General features: G+C 33.3%; 1 protein-coding gene across 2 annotated transcripts in view; it reads right to left on the reverse strand.

Moving 5' to 3' along the window:
• The window catches only part of PAN3 (poly(A) specific ribonuclease subunit PAN3), a 146,116-nt gene that overhangs the window by 18,618 nt on the left and 111,008 nt on the right, over positions 1–16,490 (reverse strand). For both annotated transcript variants that reach the window (XM_074216145.1, XM_074216146.1), the window contains 7 exons: positions 16,369–16,473; positions 14,797–14,854; positions 12,091–12,252; positions 11,754–11,870; positions 11,558–11,659; positions 3,028–3,193; positions 2,385–2,472 (listed from right to left, as the gene is read on the reverse strand). In XM_074216145.1, coding sequence (XP_074072246.1) covers positions 2,385–2,472; positions 3,028–3,193; positions 11,558–11,659; positions 11,754–11,870; positions 12,091–12,252; positions 14,797–14,854; positions 16,369–16,473 — 798 coding nt within the window. The remainder of the gene's footprint in view (positions 1–2,384; positions 2,473–3,027; positions 3,194–11,557; positions 11,660–11,753; positions 11,871–12,090; positions 12,253–14,796; positions 14,855–16,368; positions 16,474–16,490) is intronic.

Here is a 16,490-nt window from a genome sequence, read left to right on the forward strand (position 1 = left end):
TCCATATTCACTAAGTGCACAAAAATGCTGGAGCAATGAGTTAGGAGGAAAGGAAAGACTATTAGTACTACTCTTACAGGCAATTTCCAAATTAAAATAGCAAGGCTTATTTAGTTTATGCCTTATAAAAGTACATTTGAAATGAAGGTATATGGAAGTCAAAACACAATCACTCTTTACAAAAAGGTTCTTAAATAGTCATAAAAGTTTAGTTCTTTTGTATTATAGATTAAATACCATATGGCTGGGGCAGGTAGGTGGCGCAGTGGATAAAGTATTGGCCCTGAAGTCAGGAGGACCTGAGTTCAAATCTTGGATCAAAAACTTAATAATTGCCTAGCTGTGTGACCAGGGGCAAGTCACTTAACTCCATTACCTTAAATAAAAAAAAACATATGGTTTATTTTAAAAGTTAAGGAAATGTTAAGTCTCTACTGACATAAAAATAATGAAATTAAATGAAAAACTACTAAACATTAGTTCTGAATGCTGGAACACATGTGTACATAAAACAACTTTTAGAATCTGATGTCACTGGTTCTTTGCATTGTCTAGGTAATTCAAAATTTCTGATTGCATTTTCTTGATACTGAAATGAATGAATTTTAAGTTTAAGGTAACTTTTCAGCTCATAAATAGAATGAAAACTGTGTGATTTAAGGCAGTAAGAGGAATTCACATTGAGGAAAGGACAAACTGGGGAAAAGAAATGAAGACAGAACATTTGCCACATTGCTCACATTCCTGGAACAAGGGAGCTCAGCAGCTTGATGGTTAGAGATGTTTGAAAGAGATGTGAGATGGGGAGAGATGAGGAAACAAGCTGCCGGGGTGCATACATGGCTACATGTCAGCTCTTTTTAATTCAGATGATGTCTTTATGTCCTTTGATTCAGTAAGAAAATTCTGGTTCAGGAACTGATATAGTTAACAAACAAACCAAAACTCTCTGCCTCTGGCTTGTTCTTTTCCCTTTTTTATTTCCTTAAGAGGGATAAAAGTAAATTAACAACTGATGTTTCCAACTGAAATCAAATTTCAATTTCTTTTCAAGTAAATATAACATACAAATAAGAAAAGCAGACAATACAAGACTGTTGGAAGAGGATGATTATTTTTCATAATTCTGTACACATCAATGCATTTTGCTACCAACGTTGTTTTCAATTTATCAGTAATTTTTATTTAAAAAATAAAAGTAATTTGTAAATTGAAAATCTTGTACCTTATAAAGAGCTTAACTATGTTCTTATATCAATGGGCACTTAAATTAATAAGTATATTATAAAGCATGCAACAGGAAATGTTATGGAAAATGATTGTTTAATATAACTACACCTTGAAAGAGTATTTTTCCAGTATGAAAATCATTCATCTTCAATTCTCTCTCAAAAATGGCATGTCTATCTTTCAGATTTACTTATTAGGAAATTACTTTAAAAGGCTAAATATCCAAAGTCAAGATGATACTGGCTGATATGGATAGTAACTAGTAAAGTAAAATTAAGCTTTTAAAAAACAAAAATGTTTAAATCAAATTACATTCAAGAAATGAGTTACTAACTTTGGATACATAAAACATTTGAGAATTTGAAATTCAAAATTTAAAAACTGAATGCTAAAAAAAACATAACAGAAAGACTAAAAAACAAAATCTTACTTGAGTAAACTCAGTTTCATTAAACAGGTTAGCTCCTCAATCAACATTCTTAAAATATTTAATGAAGTTGACTTCCTTTTACACATGTCTTAAATTTTATTGTTAAGAAAGAAAAATAATCCTTAAGATAAAGGTAAGAGACAAGAGAAAAAGTTATCAGTGACACAGAATGTTGTATTTTTTAAAGTGAATGCAACAGCATTCTTGGCAGGAAAAAGAAATGGGACTGTGACAACAATAGCTGAAGCAATATATTCATCTGCCTAATTATTTTGTATTTTATATTTATTTGGGTTAATTGCCTTAACACACAAAAAATTAATTTCTATTTTAAACAGGAGTAATTTAAATGAAAAAAAAATGAATATTTAGTATGTGCCTATACTAGACTGTAGGCAACAGAAAGATTAGATCCAAATTTTCCTACTTAAATTCTGTAATCTCAAACAATGCTCAGCATAATGCTCTGAATTCAAAAAACATGTAATGCTTGTTGAGTCTGAAGAGGCCTTGGTTACCAATCCAATTACATTTTAATACTTCCAAGGTCCGCTCAAGGCATCATAACATGTTTTACAGCCTCAAATGAAAGATAAATGTAAAGTTTGGAAAAGCAAAATAAAGTATTAAAATTAAATACTATCTGCTTTTTTTAAAATTTAGAAAAACCAAACAGACCTAGCATAAAATGGTAAAGACAATATAATATCAGTGATAAACTTACCTGGAATTGAGCCATTAGTGCCAATGGATTATTCTGACTGTTATCAAATGTTAAAACATCAAAAATGCCAGCACAATTTACTCGCAACCTTTAAGAACCAAAGAATTTAGGAAGAGAGACAGAAATCAATTTTCCATTTATATATTTTATGAAATGTATTTCTTCTTTGATTGTCTACATTAAACTCTCATTTTTTTTTCAAAAAATGGGCAATTCTGATTATACAAGGAATTCAGATAAGATTTGGGTTAAATTATCCCCTCCCATAAACAACCACATGATGCAGAAATTTGATGAAAATATGCTTTATGCAGGATGGGTATCAGAGTCCTACTTTTCTTTTCTTCCTCCCACAATCCTCTTTCTTCACCTGAATGCCACCTTCTGAGTTTTTTTATAAAGTAGGCTCTTTTTTTAGAAAGTACTAAAAATTATTTTATTTTTTGACCTTTCACTGATAAAATTTTTTTAAGTACACATCAAATAAAGGAAAAAAATCATTCAAAACCACAATAGATACCTGAATAGGATATACAAAAAGGTAGGATTAAAATATAAACTATTAATTGTTTAAATATTACTAACTGCTCAAATATTGATAACTGTGTAGAAAACAACAAAAAATAAAGAACAATGTGAGTACCTTGTTTTGCCAGTTATCAGAATCTTTGTTGGGTCCATAACACGACATGCCAATCCTGCTGTATGAATAGTTCTCAATGCAGAGCTGAGCTGGACAACATAAGCCCAAATAAGAGACTCTGGCAATAAACCAGCATGCTGTCTTGGCAATGGTCCATCATGCTGACCTAAAGAGCAAAATAAAACAAAAAAATTTAGATATGTGTACATTGTCATAATGTTTAAATTTCAACCATAAGATTAAAAAAAAAATACATTCCAAAATCAGAAAGAGAAAAGCACAACATACAAAGACTAGCACAATGCTTTGCACAGTATGGGAGCTTAAGTTGCTAAAAGAATTTTTAAAAATACAGAATATGAAAATGTCAAAACTATAACCTAAAAGATGGAATCTTAATAAGATAATAATTACATGTAATTTAAAAGTGATTTAAAAAACCCCAAATTTCCACATTAGGGAAAATTTTTCATATATATAACCTGAAAACAAAAGAAATATAATTTCTTTTCTTTTAAAGGGTTTGTGCTTGTCCATTATGCGCATATTCCACAAATGAATAAGTGTCATTTTAAATAAGAGTAAGAGCTCTAATTCATTCAAGAATGTAGTCAGGGAGCAGCTAGATGGCACAGTGGATAAAGCACCAGCCCTGGAGTTAGGCCCTGAATTCAAATCCAGCTCAGACACTTAATAATTAATTACCAAGTTGTGTGACCTTGGGCAAGTCACTTAATTTCACTGCCTTGCAAAAAACAAAAAAAAGAGAAAAAAAAGAATGCATCAGTTATACTGTAATTGATCATTAAGGGAATATTAATGCTGTTGCTTCTGTAGTTAAGTGTTGAACTAAATACATATTCAAGTCTCATTTTCATTTGTGATCACATCTGTATACTTTATAAAGTCATCAATTAAGATTCTTGGTTGATAAAAAGAGGAAATAATTAACGATTTCAGGGAAAATTCTTCTAAACACTTAACTAGAATCACCAAAGGAGGCAGAAAAACCAATCGAGATGAGTATATGACAGTAGAAAAGTAGCATATGAAAATATAGAGAAAAAGAACAGAGATCACTTTAAAATACTTCACATACGTTTGGATAAATCAGGATCAGGATTGCCTGGGGACTTAGATGTAGGGAAAGGACCATGATTTTCACAACAAAAAGCAACAGATTGTTCATATCTTATAATTGGTTTCTAAGAAGCTATGTCTGGATTTGATCTTGCAGAGTTATGAGTCACCAAGAGCAATAAGAAACAAACACTCAAACTCAAGATTACTAGATGCCCTAGGGTTAGACACAATTCAGGTAAAAAGTAGTATGGAAATAATTTGTAACATGTACTGGTATAACCCATATCAAATCACTTACTTATTTTATTTAGGGTAGGGGAAAGGTGGGAGGAAAAAATATTATAAAAATGAATATTGAAAATTATTTCCATGTGTAACTGGAAAAATAAATTTATTAAAAAAAGAAAAGTAGACAACAAATTTACAAAATTGAATAGAGTTGCAGAAAGAAAGAATAATATTCCACGACTTTCCCCTAATCAACTGTTTTAAAAAAAAGATGTTTATGTGATGTTTGCAACAAAGAAAGCTTTCAAAGTAGTTTACTTATAGTTGAAAATGACCCCCTTAATATTCAGAAAAAAATTTTAAGTACAAATTTCAAAGAATGCTAATTATCTTAAGTGAAATTAAATTTATAGCAAATAATGAATGTTGCTACCAAAACTCAAAAAATTATTTTCCAAATGTCCTCATGAATAGTGACTACCTGACACAAAGATTTTCCAATGATGGTGTGTCCAAGATACAGAGCAGGAAATTTAGCTTTAAAGCTTCTGCTAAAGGAATGACTTATCCCTAGATTTTATTATTCTAGATTTCTCAAATGTTAGGTTGGTTCTAATCACTCCATTTGCGCCTCAGTTAACTTAGAAAGCATTTATTAAGCACTTATATGCCAGGAACTGTACCAGAAATACAATGAAAATAAAAATAAGCACTGCCTGAAAAGAGCTCACATTCTAACCAGGGAGACAACATACAACACCTTCAATATACATGAAGCAGATACTGGGTAAAGTGCAGGGAAAGCACTTAGAGAGAAAACACTCCCTAGGGATGAGGGAGCTTGGAAAACTCTCTGCAAAAGGCAAACTCAGAGTTGAGCAGGAAGCCAGGAGGCAGAGATAAGGAGAGTCGGTGTTCCAAGCTTGGCAGGCAGCCAGTGAAATGCATGGAAGGCAGGAGATGGAAGGTCTCTGTGAGGGACTTCAAGAAGGTCAGTGTTGTTGAACTGAAAACATGGAGGAGAGTATAGAACAAGAAACTGAAAAGGGAGAAAGGGATCAGATTAGGAAGAGCTTTGAAAACCAAACAGAGGATGCTGTATTTGATGATAAAGTATACTGAAGGATGAGAGTGGAATGACATTCATAGATTTTCCAGATTCCAAAAAATCCCCAAAGCAGCATCGGGAGAAAAAGGAGCATATCTAAAAGATGTTACAAAAACAGAACAGGAACAGGGAACAAAATGAAGTAGAGATAGGGATTGGGGGGGGGTGGGATTGACAGGTTAAAAAGTCAAAGAGGAAACCCTTCAGTTAGGAGGGTTTAGGGAGGTTCATAAAGAAGTGGGGTTTTGAGGAAAAGATGAGAGGTTCTATTTTGGGTATATTGAGTTTAAGATGTATACAGGACTTTCAGTTAGAGATGACTAAGAAGTCTGTTGGAGATTTCTGGGCTAATAATGTTTTGTCCTTCATTCTTGAAAAAGATCATGACAACAGGGAGGTGATGCCATGACAAGCATGTGAATTAGATTGGAGTGACGTGGGGTACTATGGAAAGTCGCCAGTCTCACTTTTCCCTCCAGAACCATTTAGATCCAGTGGCTGGATACTAATCAGGATGACTAGAGATGACCCTGGATGTGAAGCAATCAGGGTTAAGTAACTTGCCCAGGGTCACACAGCAAGTTAGCATCAATGGTCTGAGATCATATTCAAAATCTGGTCCTCTTGACTCCAAGGGAAGTATTTTATCCACTGTGCCAACTAACTGCCCTGGAGATTCTGGACTAGAAATCAGGAGACAGATTAGGGCAGGTTAAATAGATCTGAGAATCATCTGCCCAGAGATCAATCCATGGGAGATGATAAAATCAATACTAAGTAAAATAGGACAAAATGAGAAGAGTACCCAGGACAGAACCCTGGGAAATACTCTTGTTTACCATTATGAGTTTGATAAAGATCTCACAAAAGAAACCAAGAGGAAGTTGGGGAAGTTGTCAGAAAGGAAAGAGAATAGCTGGGAGAGAAGTGTATCTCAAAAATCTAAGAGTGTCAAGGAGAAGAGTGTGGACAGTACCAAAGGTTACTAAAAGACAAAGAAATCTTGAGTACTGAGAAAAGACCATCGGTGTTGATAATTAAGAAATCAATATCTTGGAGAGCATTTTCAGTTGAATGATCAGATTGGAAATTAAGAGATACAGAACTGAGAAGGAAGTAAAAGAGAGATGTGGAATCATCTATTTCATATGTCTTTTCTCAAGCAATTAAGTCATGAAAGCAGTGAGAAATATGGAATGATAGCCAGGGAAAATGGCAAGATTAAGAGAGGATATTTTAAGAATGAGGGAGATATAAACCCATTTGTCAGGCATCAGAGAAACAACAGTAGAGAAAGAGACTGAAGATTTGTAAAGGAGTGAGGATATTACAAGGGACAATGATGCTGAAGGTCACGGATAGAATGCAATTGGAGGCTACCTTGGCAAGAAGAAGGATAAGATCCTCTTGTGAATCAAGAATGAAATAGGAAATAGTGAGAAGACATATGAGTGTTCTAAAATGAAAAGAAGAAAAAAGTGGCTCTTGATGAATGAACTCATTTTTCTAAGTGAAGTATGAGGCAAAGTTTTCAGCTAAAAAGGTAGAATGGGGCAATATGGGAGGAATGAAAAGATTGGAATAGTTGATGTGTTGAAGACAGTGATTTAATTAAGGAGGTATAAAAGAAGTACCTTGTTAAAGTGATGGCCTTTTAAGATTGTATAAACAACTTTGTAACTGTCCTACACAGCAAGGTTTTATGATCTTCTCCAGCTCTATTCAGCAGCATGAACTTGAAGATAATAGATGGTGAGGGTAATCCAGAAATAGTGCATGCCAAGTCAAGATTATATAAGGAGGTAGAGGAATTAGATGTGTATTATATAGTAGAGTTGAAGTGATTCACCAAAGGATCAAGACAGGAGGAATGAAAAGAATTACGGGTGATGGCCTTGGGAAAAAGTGGAAGAACTGAAAGTCATGATGAGGAAGAATAACAATGTAAGAAATTGCAAGAAAGAAAGAATAATAAAAGATTATTACCAGATATAGGACTTTCAACGTCCGTAAACAAGGAAATAGAAATTTGTAAGAGAAAAAATTCAAATTAATTGTAACCATCTCTGTATATAGTTGGAGAAGTCATCTCACAGAAGCTACTGTTCCACTACAAGACTTTTTCAAGTGACAAAACTAAAATGAAAATCTTGTTAGCACCTTCCAAGAGTAAACTGTCCCTATCAGTACATGAACTCTGTTAAGCTGTAATTTTAAAATAGATAAGTTCGGGGCGGCTAGGTGGCATAGTGGATAGAGAACCAGCCCTGGAGTCAGCAGTACCTGAGTTCAAATTCAGCCTCAGACACAATAATTACCTAGCTGTGTGGTCTTGAGCAAGCCACTTAACTGTACTGCCTAGCAAAAACCTTAAAAAAAAAAAAAGAAATAGATAAGATCCCCCTAATTCAAATCCAATTCACATGTTTGTCATAGCATCACTTCCCAGATGTTGTGGTCTTTTTCAAGAATGAAGGAAAAATATTATTAAAATTCACATCAGTTCTTTGTAGAATCTACAATACAAGAATCTTACAGAGAGGGTGGGACTGCCTTCTAAGAAAATTCATGTCTGTGAGAAGCATGACTTCTAAACAGTCTACAACTAGTACAATGCATCATCCACTTTAAACAAGAAGAATGGATCACTGGCCTGACACAGCTCCTCAATGGATATATGCCATTTCACTCATGAAGAAGTTCACCATTTCCTGTTTCAGGTTTTTGGTTATTAAAAGAGTAAAATTTCAAATGAAGGCAAGAAATTTACTTTAACCTGATGACACTAAATTAAAAAGATTTTAATAATCCAAATGTTTGTGTCATCTAGATTTAGTGCAAAAAAAGAAGTCATTGCTAAAAGGCTAAGATTTGGAAATACTAGCATGAGAAATTGCTTTGCCTTGCAATTGAATATATATTTTATGCAACTTAGATACCACTTCAATACATGATGCTTTCAGTTCAAATGTAAGGGGAAAAGTTGCTATTATTACTAAATCAGTATTTTAATACTGTTGTCCCTCTAAGTTTAGAATTCATTATGTTCCCCAAAAACAAAAACTAGTTAAAATATTAAAAAGAATGAAAATCTTATTAGCTCCTCCTGAAAATAAACTGTTCCTATCAATATATGAACTCTGTTATACCATAATTTAGAATTAAATAAAATCTCCCTCACTCAAATATAATTCACATGCTCTGTCATGGCATCATGATTTATGACAAAAAAAAGATATTTGACTTCTGGGAAAATTCCGTATTTTTTATATTTAATATACTTAACATATAGTAAATATAGACACTCCAGAAGACATCTATAAAGAAGTTAACAATCATTTCACAGGTGTTCATTACTAAAAACAAAACAAAACAAAAAACACAAAACACAAACCCAAGTTCTTACAACTATATTCATCTTTCAAGGAAAAGCTGTACCTTATACCACTTCCCTTTCACAAAATTCTATGTGCTTACAAATGACATAGCAAAATGGAAAACTACAAAACTGACCACACTTTATGACTGAAAATTTTATGTCAAACAGGCATATAACCACAAATTTCTTGTTCTAACCATCAGAAATCAGAGAGTAAAATAACAAGCAAAGAAAAGATTAAAGAGCTCTTTGGTTTTTGTTTTGTTGTTTCTGAGTAGATGGCTCTGCAATTTGAATACCGTCTTCATAAGATCACAACCTTGAAGACATTTGCAACATTGGGAATTCAGACTTTAAAAAAAAAACCACATCGGGGCAGCTAGGTGGCACAGTGGATTAGAACACTGGCCCTGGAGTCAGGAATACCTGAGTTCAAATCTGGCCTCAGACACTTAATAATTACCTAGCTGTGTGGCCTTGGGCAAGCCACTTTACCCCATAGCCTTGTAAAAATCTTAAAAAAAAAAAAAAACACCAAAACCACATCAGTGAAAAGGATCTTATCACAAAAAGATCTGATTTAAAAAAAAAGAAAAGTTCAAACCTCTCACTAGCCAAAGAATCAGAAAGTAAGATAGCCAGAGAAGGAAACCCAGAGTCTCAAAAATGAACATTATATAAAAGTACTTTATTTATCTCATATATCTGTAATTATTCATTAGCACTACAATAAGACATGCTCATTTTTAGAATAGTAGTTTCCCAGACTTTGATCTAAACAGACCTACCATCTTCCTACTAGAAAGTTGACACAAATGTAAAAGAAATACTGTTCCTGAGAAACTCAACTAACATCAATTCTGCCTTCTCCTACCTCTAAAGAAATCAAAAAATTCTTTTCACAGAAAAAATAAAATAATTTACCTCAAAGTTTATGTCAAGATGAGGTTAAAATAGTTGGCACAGTGGATAGAACACCGAGTATGGAGTTAGGAAAATCTGAGTTCATGAACCTGTTATGTGACCAAAGGCTTAAACCCTATTTGCTTTAGTTGCTTATCTATAAAATGAGCTGACATTTGCTAAATCACTCCTCAAGCATCACCCTTGTCCCACCCACCATAAAGGCGTTTAAACAGACTTCAGCTGAGCTCTCCTCTTTCCTTCTTGCTTTTCCCCTTTCTAGACACAATATCTGCACGCTCTCTCTCTCTCTCTCAATGAGATTTGCATGGTCTGATTTGCATGGTCTGACCATGAGGTTGGATTTATGTTGATCTAAACTTCTTTTCTCTTCTCTTTTTCTCTCCCAGGATTCCTGCAATTTCTTTCTCCGTTCTTTCCTTTAAGTTTCTTCTCTTTTCCCTTTTTAATGACTATTCCTGTCCCAACTTGTAATTACCAATATGGTCCCAGATCCATGTGGCTGGATCTAGGTTGATCTAAGCTTCTTTCCTTCCATTTCTCTTAAGCATTTTAGCCTTTTTTTTAAACCTCAGTTTCCATTAATCAATCTGTCCTTTAAGTAGTTCACTCTCTTGCTGCCTTGTCAGAGAGTTTTACCTGTGAACTATTTGTGGTCCCCTCTGAGCTTTTTGTAGTAACTTCTGAACTTTCTGTAATAATGTGAACTTTGCAGTATCCTGTGAATTAAAATTTAAGTCTTTTGAAAAAAAAATTAAAAAAATAAAATGAGCCAAAAAAGGAAAAGGGAAACAACTCTTAATATCTTTGCTAAGAAAGTTCCAAAAGGTTAAAACAAGAGATGAAAAATATGATTTTATTTCTTCATGATTTTTATACACAAGGAAATTAATGGGTCTGTACTAAAATTCATTTTTTCCTGAATTTTTAGTATTTATTTTGAAGTATGACTCTCTAAATAACACTTCAACTTTTTTAAAAAAATTATTTTATTTATTTTTTGTCAGGTAATGAAGTTAAGTGACTTCCCAAGACACACAGCTAAATAAATATTTGGTATCTGAGGTTGAATTTGACCTCAGGTCTTCCAGACTCCAGGGTCCCTGCTATATCCACTACAACACCTAGCTGCCCCAATACTTTCATCTTCAAAAAGATATTTAGCACACTATTCTCATTCACTCCGATTCTTGAAAATTTGTTATCTTCCCCTGCTCTTCTTCATCTATTCTCCAAGCCACAAATGAATGTCAAGAAAAATTAAGTTAATATGTTGTCTAATCCTGTTTCAACTATGAAATTCTTTGGTTCTATGAAGGACACACCAAGAGGTATATCTAAGGAAAATGAAATTGTTGAAAAACTCAAATACACTTGTCTAATACGGTGATCACCAGGTTCATTATCTCAAATGGGGGGGGGGGGGGGGGCGCCAGAAAGAAATAGGTTAAATCTGAAGTTCTTAGATTTTAGGTTAAAAAAAATTATTCTTTTTTTTTTTTAGGTTTTTGCAAGGCAAATGGGGTTAAATGGCTTGCCCAAGGCCACACAGCTAGGTAATTATTAAGTGTCTGAGGACGGATTTGAACCCAGGTACTCCTGACTCCAGGGCCGGTGCTTTATCCACTGCACCACCTAGCTGCCCCAACCCTATTTCTTTAAGCTATTTTTTTATTCAAATGAAAAAGGCTCCATCAGCTGAAAGATTAAGGATTGCACTTATCCACATTTAATAAACAAACTTAATACCTCTTCCAGAGAACATTAAGTAGTTTTTTAAATTTATAGCTTGCTTATTTTTTTCTTACCCCACTTTCTCTTTGTGAAATAAGCATCAGCACTAGGATCATTAAAGTGTCTGCTCATCATAGTTTCTCCTCCAGCATGGAAATCATATGCAAACACAAGGGCTTAAAATAAAACACAAATATGCAACTTGTTATTTAAATTTGGTTTCAGGAGTCAATGAAATCACCAACAGAAATGCAACTGCAAATTACTCACAATGCTCTCCAAATGCTTTAGTGGTAAATACTTCACGCAATGTTACAATATTTGAGTGTTGGATTTTTTTCCACATATCAACCAATACCATACATTTTGTATTAACAAGTCGAAAGCCTATCAAAAGAAAAAAAAGGTTTTTTATCTATCATTCAGATAGTGAAATTTTCACATTACAAACAAAAATGTCTTGATTTTTGTGTGACATTTTCTTTTCAAGATGGGCTAATTTCTTTCACTGCTTGCACTTTAAACTTAAATCAATCCACACACATATATAAATGTTTAAATATCTTAAGTACACTAACATTAAACAAAGATAAATGAACTTGCTTACCATGAATCCTCCGAAGGCAATATGGCAGATCATCTTTGCTGTTTACAGCTTTATAGCATGATGTGATATACCCAAAGTTACTTGATTTCTGTATTCGGTTGGGTGGTGGCAGTGGTTCTAAGGGGAAAAGGCTATGGTAGCTGTCGACTTCTGCAGGAACGGCTACAGCAATTTACAGGAAATAACTTTAGACTCTCAATTCTTGTAAAGATTCATTAGTATTAGAAGAAGATATGAAAAATTCTAAATCAGTCAAGTATGCAAATATACTTTTATATAATAACTCAGAAAATATTTGGAAATGCTTCTATGAATCAGGTCATCTCATTGTGTCTTGGAATAATTTACCATTCTGAAACCCATACTATAAAATTAGCAAAATATAATAACTACTCCCATGCTTTAAGTTAGCATGAATCTTTCTATCTTGGTTAAAATTAAGTCAAGTAAGTTAGCAAGGAAAGAGAAATGTCAGAATATTCCCAATTTTGCTTTTGAGAAAATAACATAGCAAGACTGCAACCATGTTAATATTTTTTTTAAATTTCATTTTATCCCAAAAAATTGTTTAAAATTTCATTTTATGACAAAAAAAAATTGTTTAAACAAGGGAGTAGAAAGTGCCTGTATCTTCAATCTTGAAGGTACTCATTTAAGTTAGATTTATTGTTCAAATGTGATTTTTTCAGTACAGGAAATATCTCCTACAGTTGCAGATTGGCAGCCTGTCTGAAGTTCAGAAAGATTAAATCACCTGCGTTTGGTCACACAGCTGAGGCAGGACTTGAACCCATGTTTTACTAACTCCCTAAGCAATGCTCTAACGACTACACCACAGAATAGTAATCACAGAAAATATTTTAAAACTGTTTTGAAAAGTATAATCGCAAAACTAAATTTGGAAAATTTTTGACTCTTACATGTAACTATTGCTTTGAATAAGCAGTCTGCTAGATGGCACAGGGTAGAGGGCTGGACTTAGAATAAGGAAGACCTGAGCTCAATTCCAACCTCAGACACTCATTAGTTTTGTGACCCATCAGTTTCTCCATCTGTAAAAGGGATAATAATAGCACCAGCCTCTCAGCACTGTTCGGAGAATCAAATGATAATACAAATAAAGTGCTTTAAAAGCATTAAGTAAATCCTATTAGGAATTCTCACTAAAAAGTTTTATATAGAATATATTCAAGGAGGTCTCTATTCCTACACATACATGTCAATGAGTATTCTAAGAAATTTTCAATTTTCCAATTCAAGCAACCAAAAATAAAAAAGTGCATTTTCCTGAGAATACAAATATACCACTTGATAAATAGGTGATAATTTAGTTTGAGACTGAAATCTTAATTCTCAGGATGACCTATCAAAATGATTGTAGAAATCACTTTTAAGAAATTAAGGGGCAGCTAGGTGGTGCAGTAGATACAGCACTGGCCCTGGAGTCGGGAGGACCTGAATTCAAAACTGGCCTAAGACATTTAATAATTGCCTAGCTGTGTGACCTTGGGCAAGTCACTTAACTCCATTGCCTTAAAAAATGTATTTTAAAAAAAAGAAATTAAGTATGGGACACACTTACATATATATAACATTTGATATAGTTACACATTAACTTCCATATAAAACATAGAAAATGATTCTAAACAATACCAATGAAAGTATTAGGAAAAGGCAATTTCTATAACAATTCACTCATTCCTGAAGGACTAACTTACAAGAATATTCTCTAAACCATTTATGTCTTACATGACCAAGAACTGTTCAACTCTGGGCAATTTCTGGGCAGCAAATTCTATTAAGGTGGAAGTTTTGCATAAATTGACCTCTAACTACCAAACATTGTTCTTGGTTTTTTTGCAGATTGCATCTATACTCTCTTCCACAAATACATCTACTTAGTCCTGTCCTTTCCTTACATCTTCTCTTCTTCAGGCTAAATGGCCCATGTTCCTTCAACCACTTCTCATGAGGAATAATCCTAAAGCCCTCTAACATCTTCACTGGTCTCTTTAGGTGCTCAAGAGTTCACCAACATCCTTCTTAAAATATCCAATCCATCACTGAATGTATCAGGTATGTTCTCTGACAAGAACCAGGTAAAGAGAGGATATCACATTTCCCTCATTCTGGATGCTCAAAGTTTTCTAGATTCAATCTAAAAATCTAGTAGCTTTTTTTTGACTGTCATATAGTTTTACTGCCTTATGCTGAGTATGCTGCCAACTGAACCTTGCACTTTTTTTTGCAAACAATCCAAATTTGATTCAGCTCTAATAAACTGCATTTTAAAACAAAAAATAAGGAGAACAAAGAAAATATTAAACCAAATAATTTAAATTGGTTTAACATATATAAAACTGTATTGTACTACACAGGCAATCATAACCATATAATGCAATTATAGTAAGTATAATACACAAAGATAAGCAGTACAATAAAGCAGAGGGCTGGCTTTAGAGTCAGAAAGAACTGGTTAAACAGACACATACTAGATAGACAACTATGGGAGAATTACTTAATCTGAGAGCCCTAGACAAATTGCAAAAAAAAAAAAAAAAAAGAACTTAATGAAGGTGTTTTCATTTTTAACTAGTGGAGACAGCACCTTGAACAATGATGAAGTTACAGGTCTGTATTCAAAAGAAAATAAATACTTCATCTCACTCCTTCCTTCCCTCTTTTTCAATTTATTTTTCTTTTTACCTGGGATATCTGCTTGATCAATTTGAGCCATTGTTATTAAATGCCTGTTGATCAGCTCCTAAGGGGAAAAATATAGAATCTCTTATAATATAGAATATAACTACTGGAACCTCAATTTCCTATCCTGTAACAGAAAAAATATTCAATTTCCTAGTTATATACATTGTACAATATGAAATTAATGATATATAATATTTCTGAAAAGGTAAAGAATTCAAGTTCTGTAATCAGATAGGCCTGCATTTAGACTGAGTTGTTATGGGTTCAATAAATTAATATACTTTTTATGATTCTGTATGCTTAAAATCTAACCTGAAATTAACAAAGCTCTACAAATTCCTACATATATGATCCCAGAAAAGTCTTTAGAAAACTCTCAAATAGAAGTTATCAACTTCTTTACTGTAGGAAATTACCAGAATCATTTATAAAGATAACAAGATTTAACCCTGAGAAGGGCTTTAAAAATCACCTAAGTCAACCACTTCACTTTATCAGGGCTCAGAGAGTGTGAGTGATTTCCTCAGTCAGGAAATCCAGATGGGAAGAGAATGCTAGAACTTTTGAGATGTTCAACAGAAACCTCTTATGTATGGCAATGAGTCATAGAAAGCCCATCCATAAAATGAGAGGGTTGAACGAAATGGACACTGATGTTCTTGAACTCCAATTTTGGCACTAATATCACTAAAGCATATTCTCATAGAAGTTGAGTGTTAATCAAAGCTTAAATGATAGTTTTACCTAAATACCTATTTCAAAATTAAAATTTGTGCTAAATTCATTTGTAAAACATTTAATTTGTCTAAGTTCAGATATTTAAAATATTGCACATATACATTTTAGATCAAAATTACTTACTCTTCACCTATCTAAAAGTAAAATTGGGCCTATTTTCATCTGAATAAATAATTTAATTGATTATTTACAAATAATTTCAATCTATAGCCCTTAAGGGGTGATTCAACAAACAGGCTACTATATGTTTTATACTCTCTGTATCAATAAATTTCTTTAAACATTCAGTTAGGTCCCAAATAGTACAAATAATAAATTTCCTAAAGTGGTCACATTATTCAAATTAGCACTGCATGTTGCCATTGAACTAGAATTATTTACCATAGTATTTTATTTTTTTAGGGTTTTTTTTTTTTTTGCAAGGCAAATGGGGTTAAAGTGGCTTGCCCAAGGCCACACAGCTGGGTAATTATTAAGTGTCTGAGACCGGATTTGAAGCCAGTTACTCCTGACTCCAGGGGCCAGTGCTTTATACACTGTGCCACCTAGCCGCCCCTACCATAGTATTTTTAAAACAGAATGAATTAGAATTTATGGGACCACTTCAAGGGATTCATTACCACATGGAGGGACCCAACTGTATATACATCCCAAATTAAATATGCACGCTTTTAGTTTAATTTATATCTAACTATCATATTTGAATAAATAGTTTGAGATAAAACTTCAGTGTTGTTTCTGGAAAATTACACTATTTCTTGATTTGGGTCTTTCTTCCCTAAAAATGTAATAGTTAAATTTTAAGAATTTTTACAGTTAACCATAAAAGCATACCTGCCGAAGTTCATCAGCCATGAAAAAAGAAGGTGCATTTGCTTTTGGCTGCATATATGCAACATGAGGTGCAGTTGGAGGGTAAATGTGATAGTTTGGAAATACCTAAAAGGTTAAAAAAA

This window comes from Macrotis lagotis, chromosome 1, assembly GCF_037893015.1.
Source record: "Macrotis lagotis isolate mMagLag1 chromosome 1, bilby.v1.9.chrom.fasta, whole genome shotgun sequence".
NCBI classification, from domain to species: Eukaryota; Metazoa; Chordata; class Mammalia; order Peramelemorphia; family Peramelidae; genus Macrotis; species Macrotis lagotis.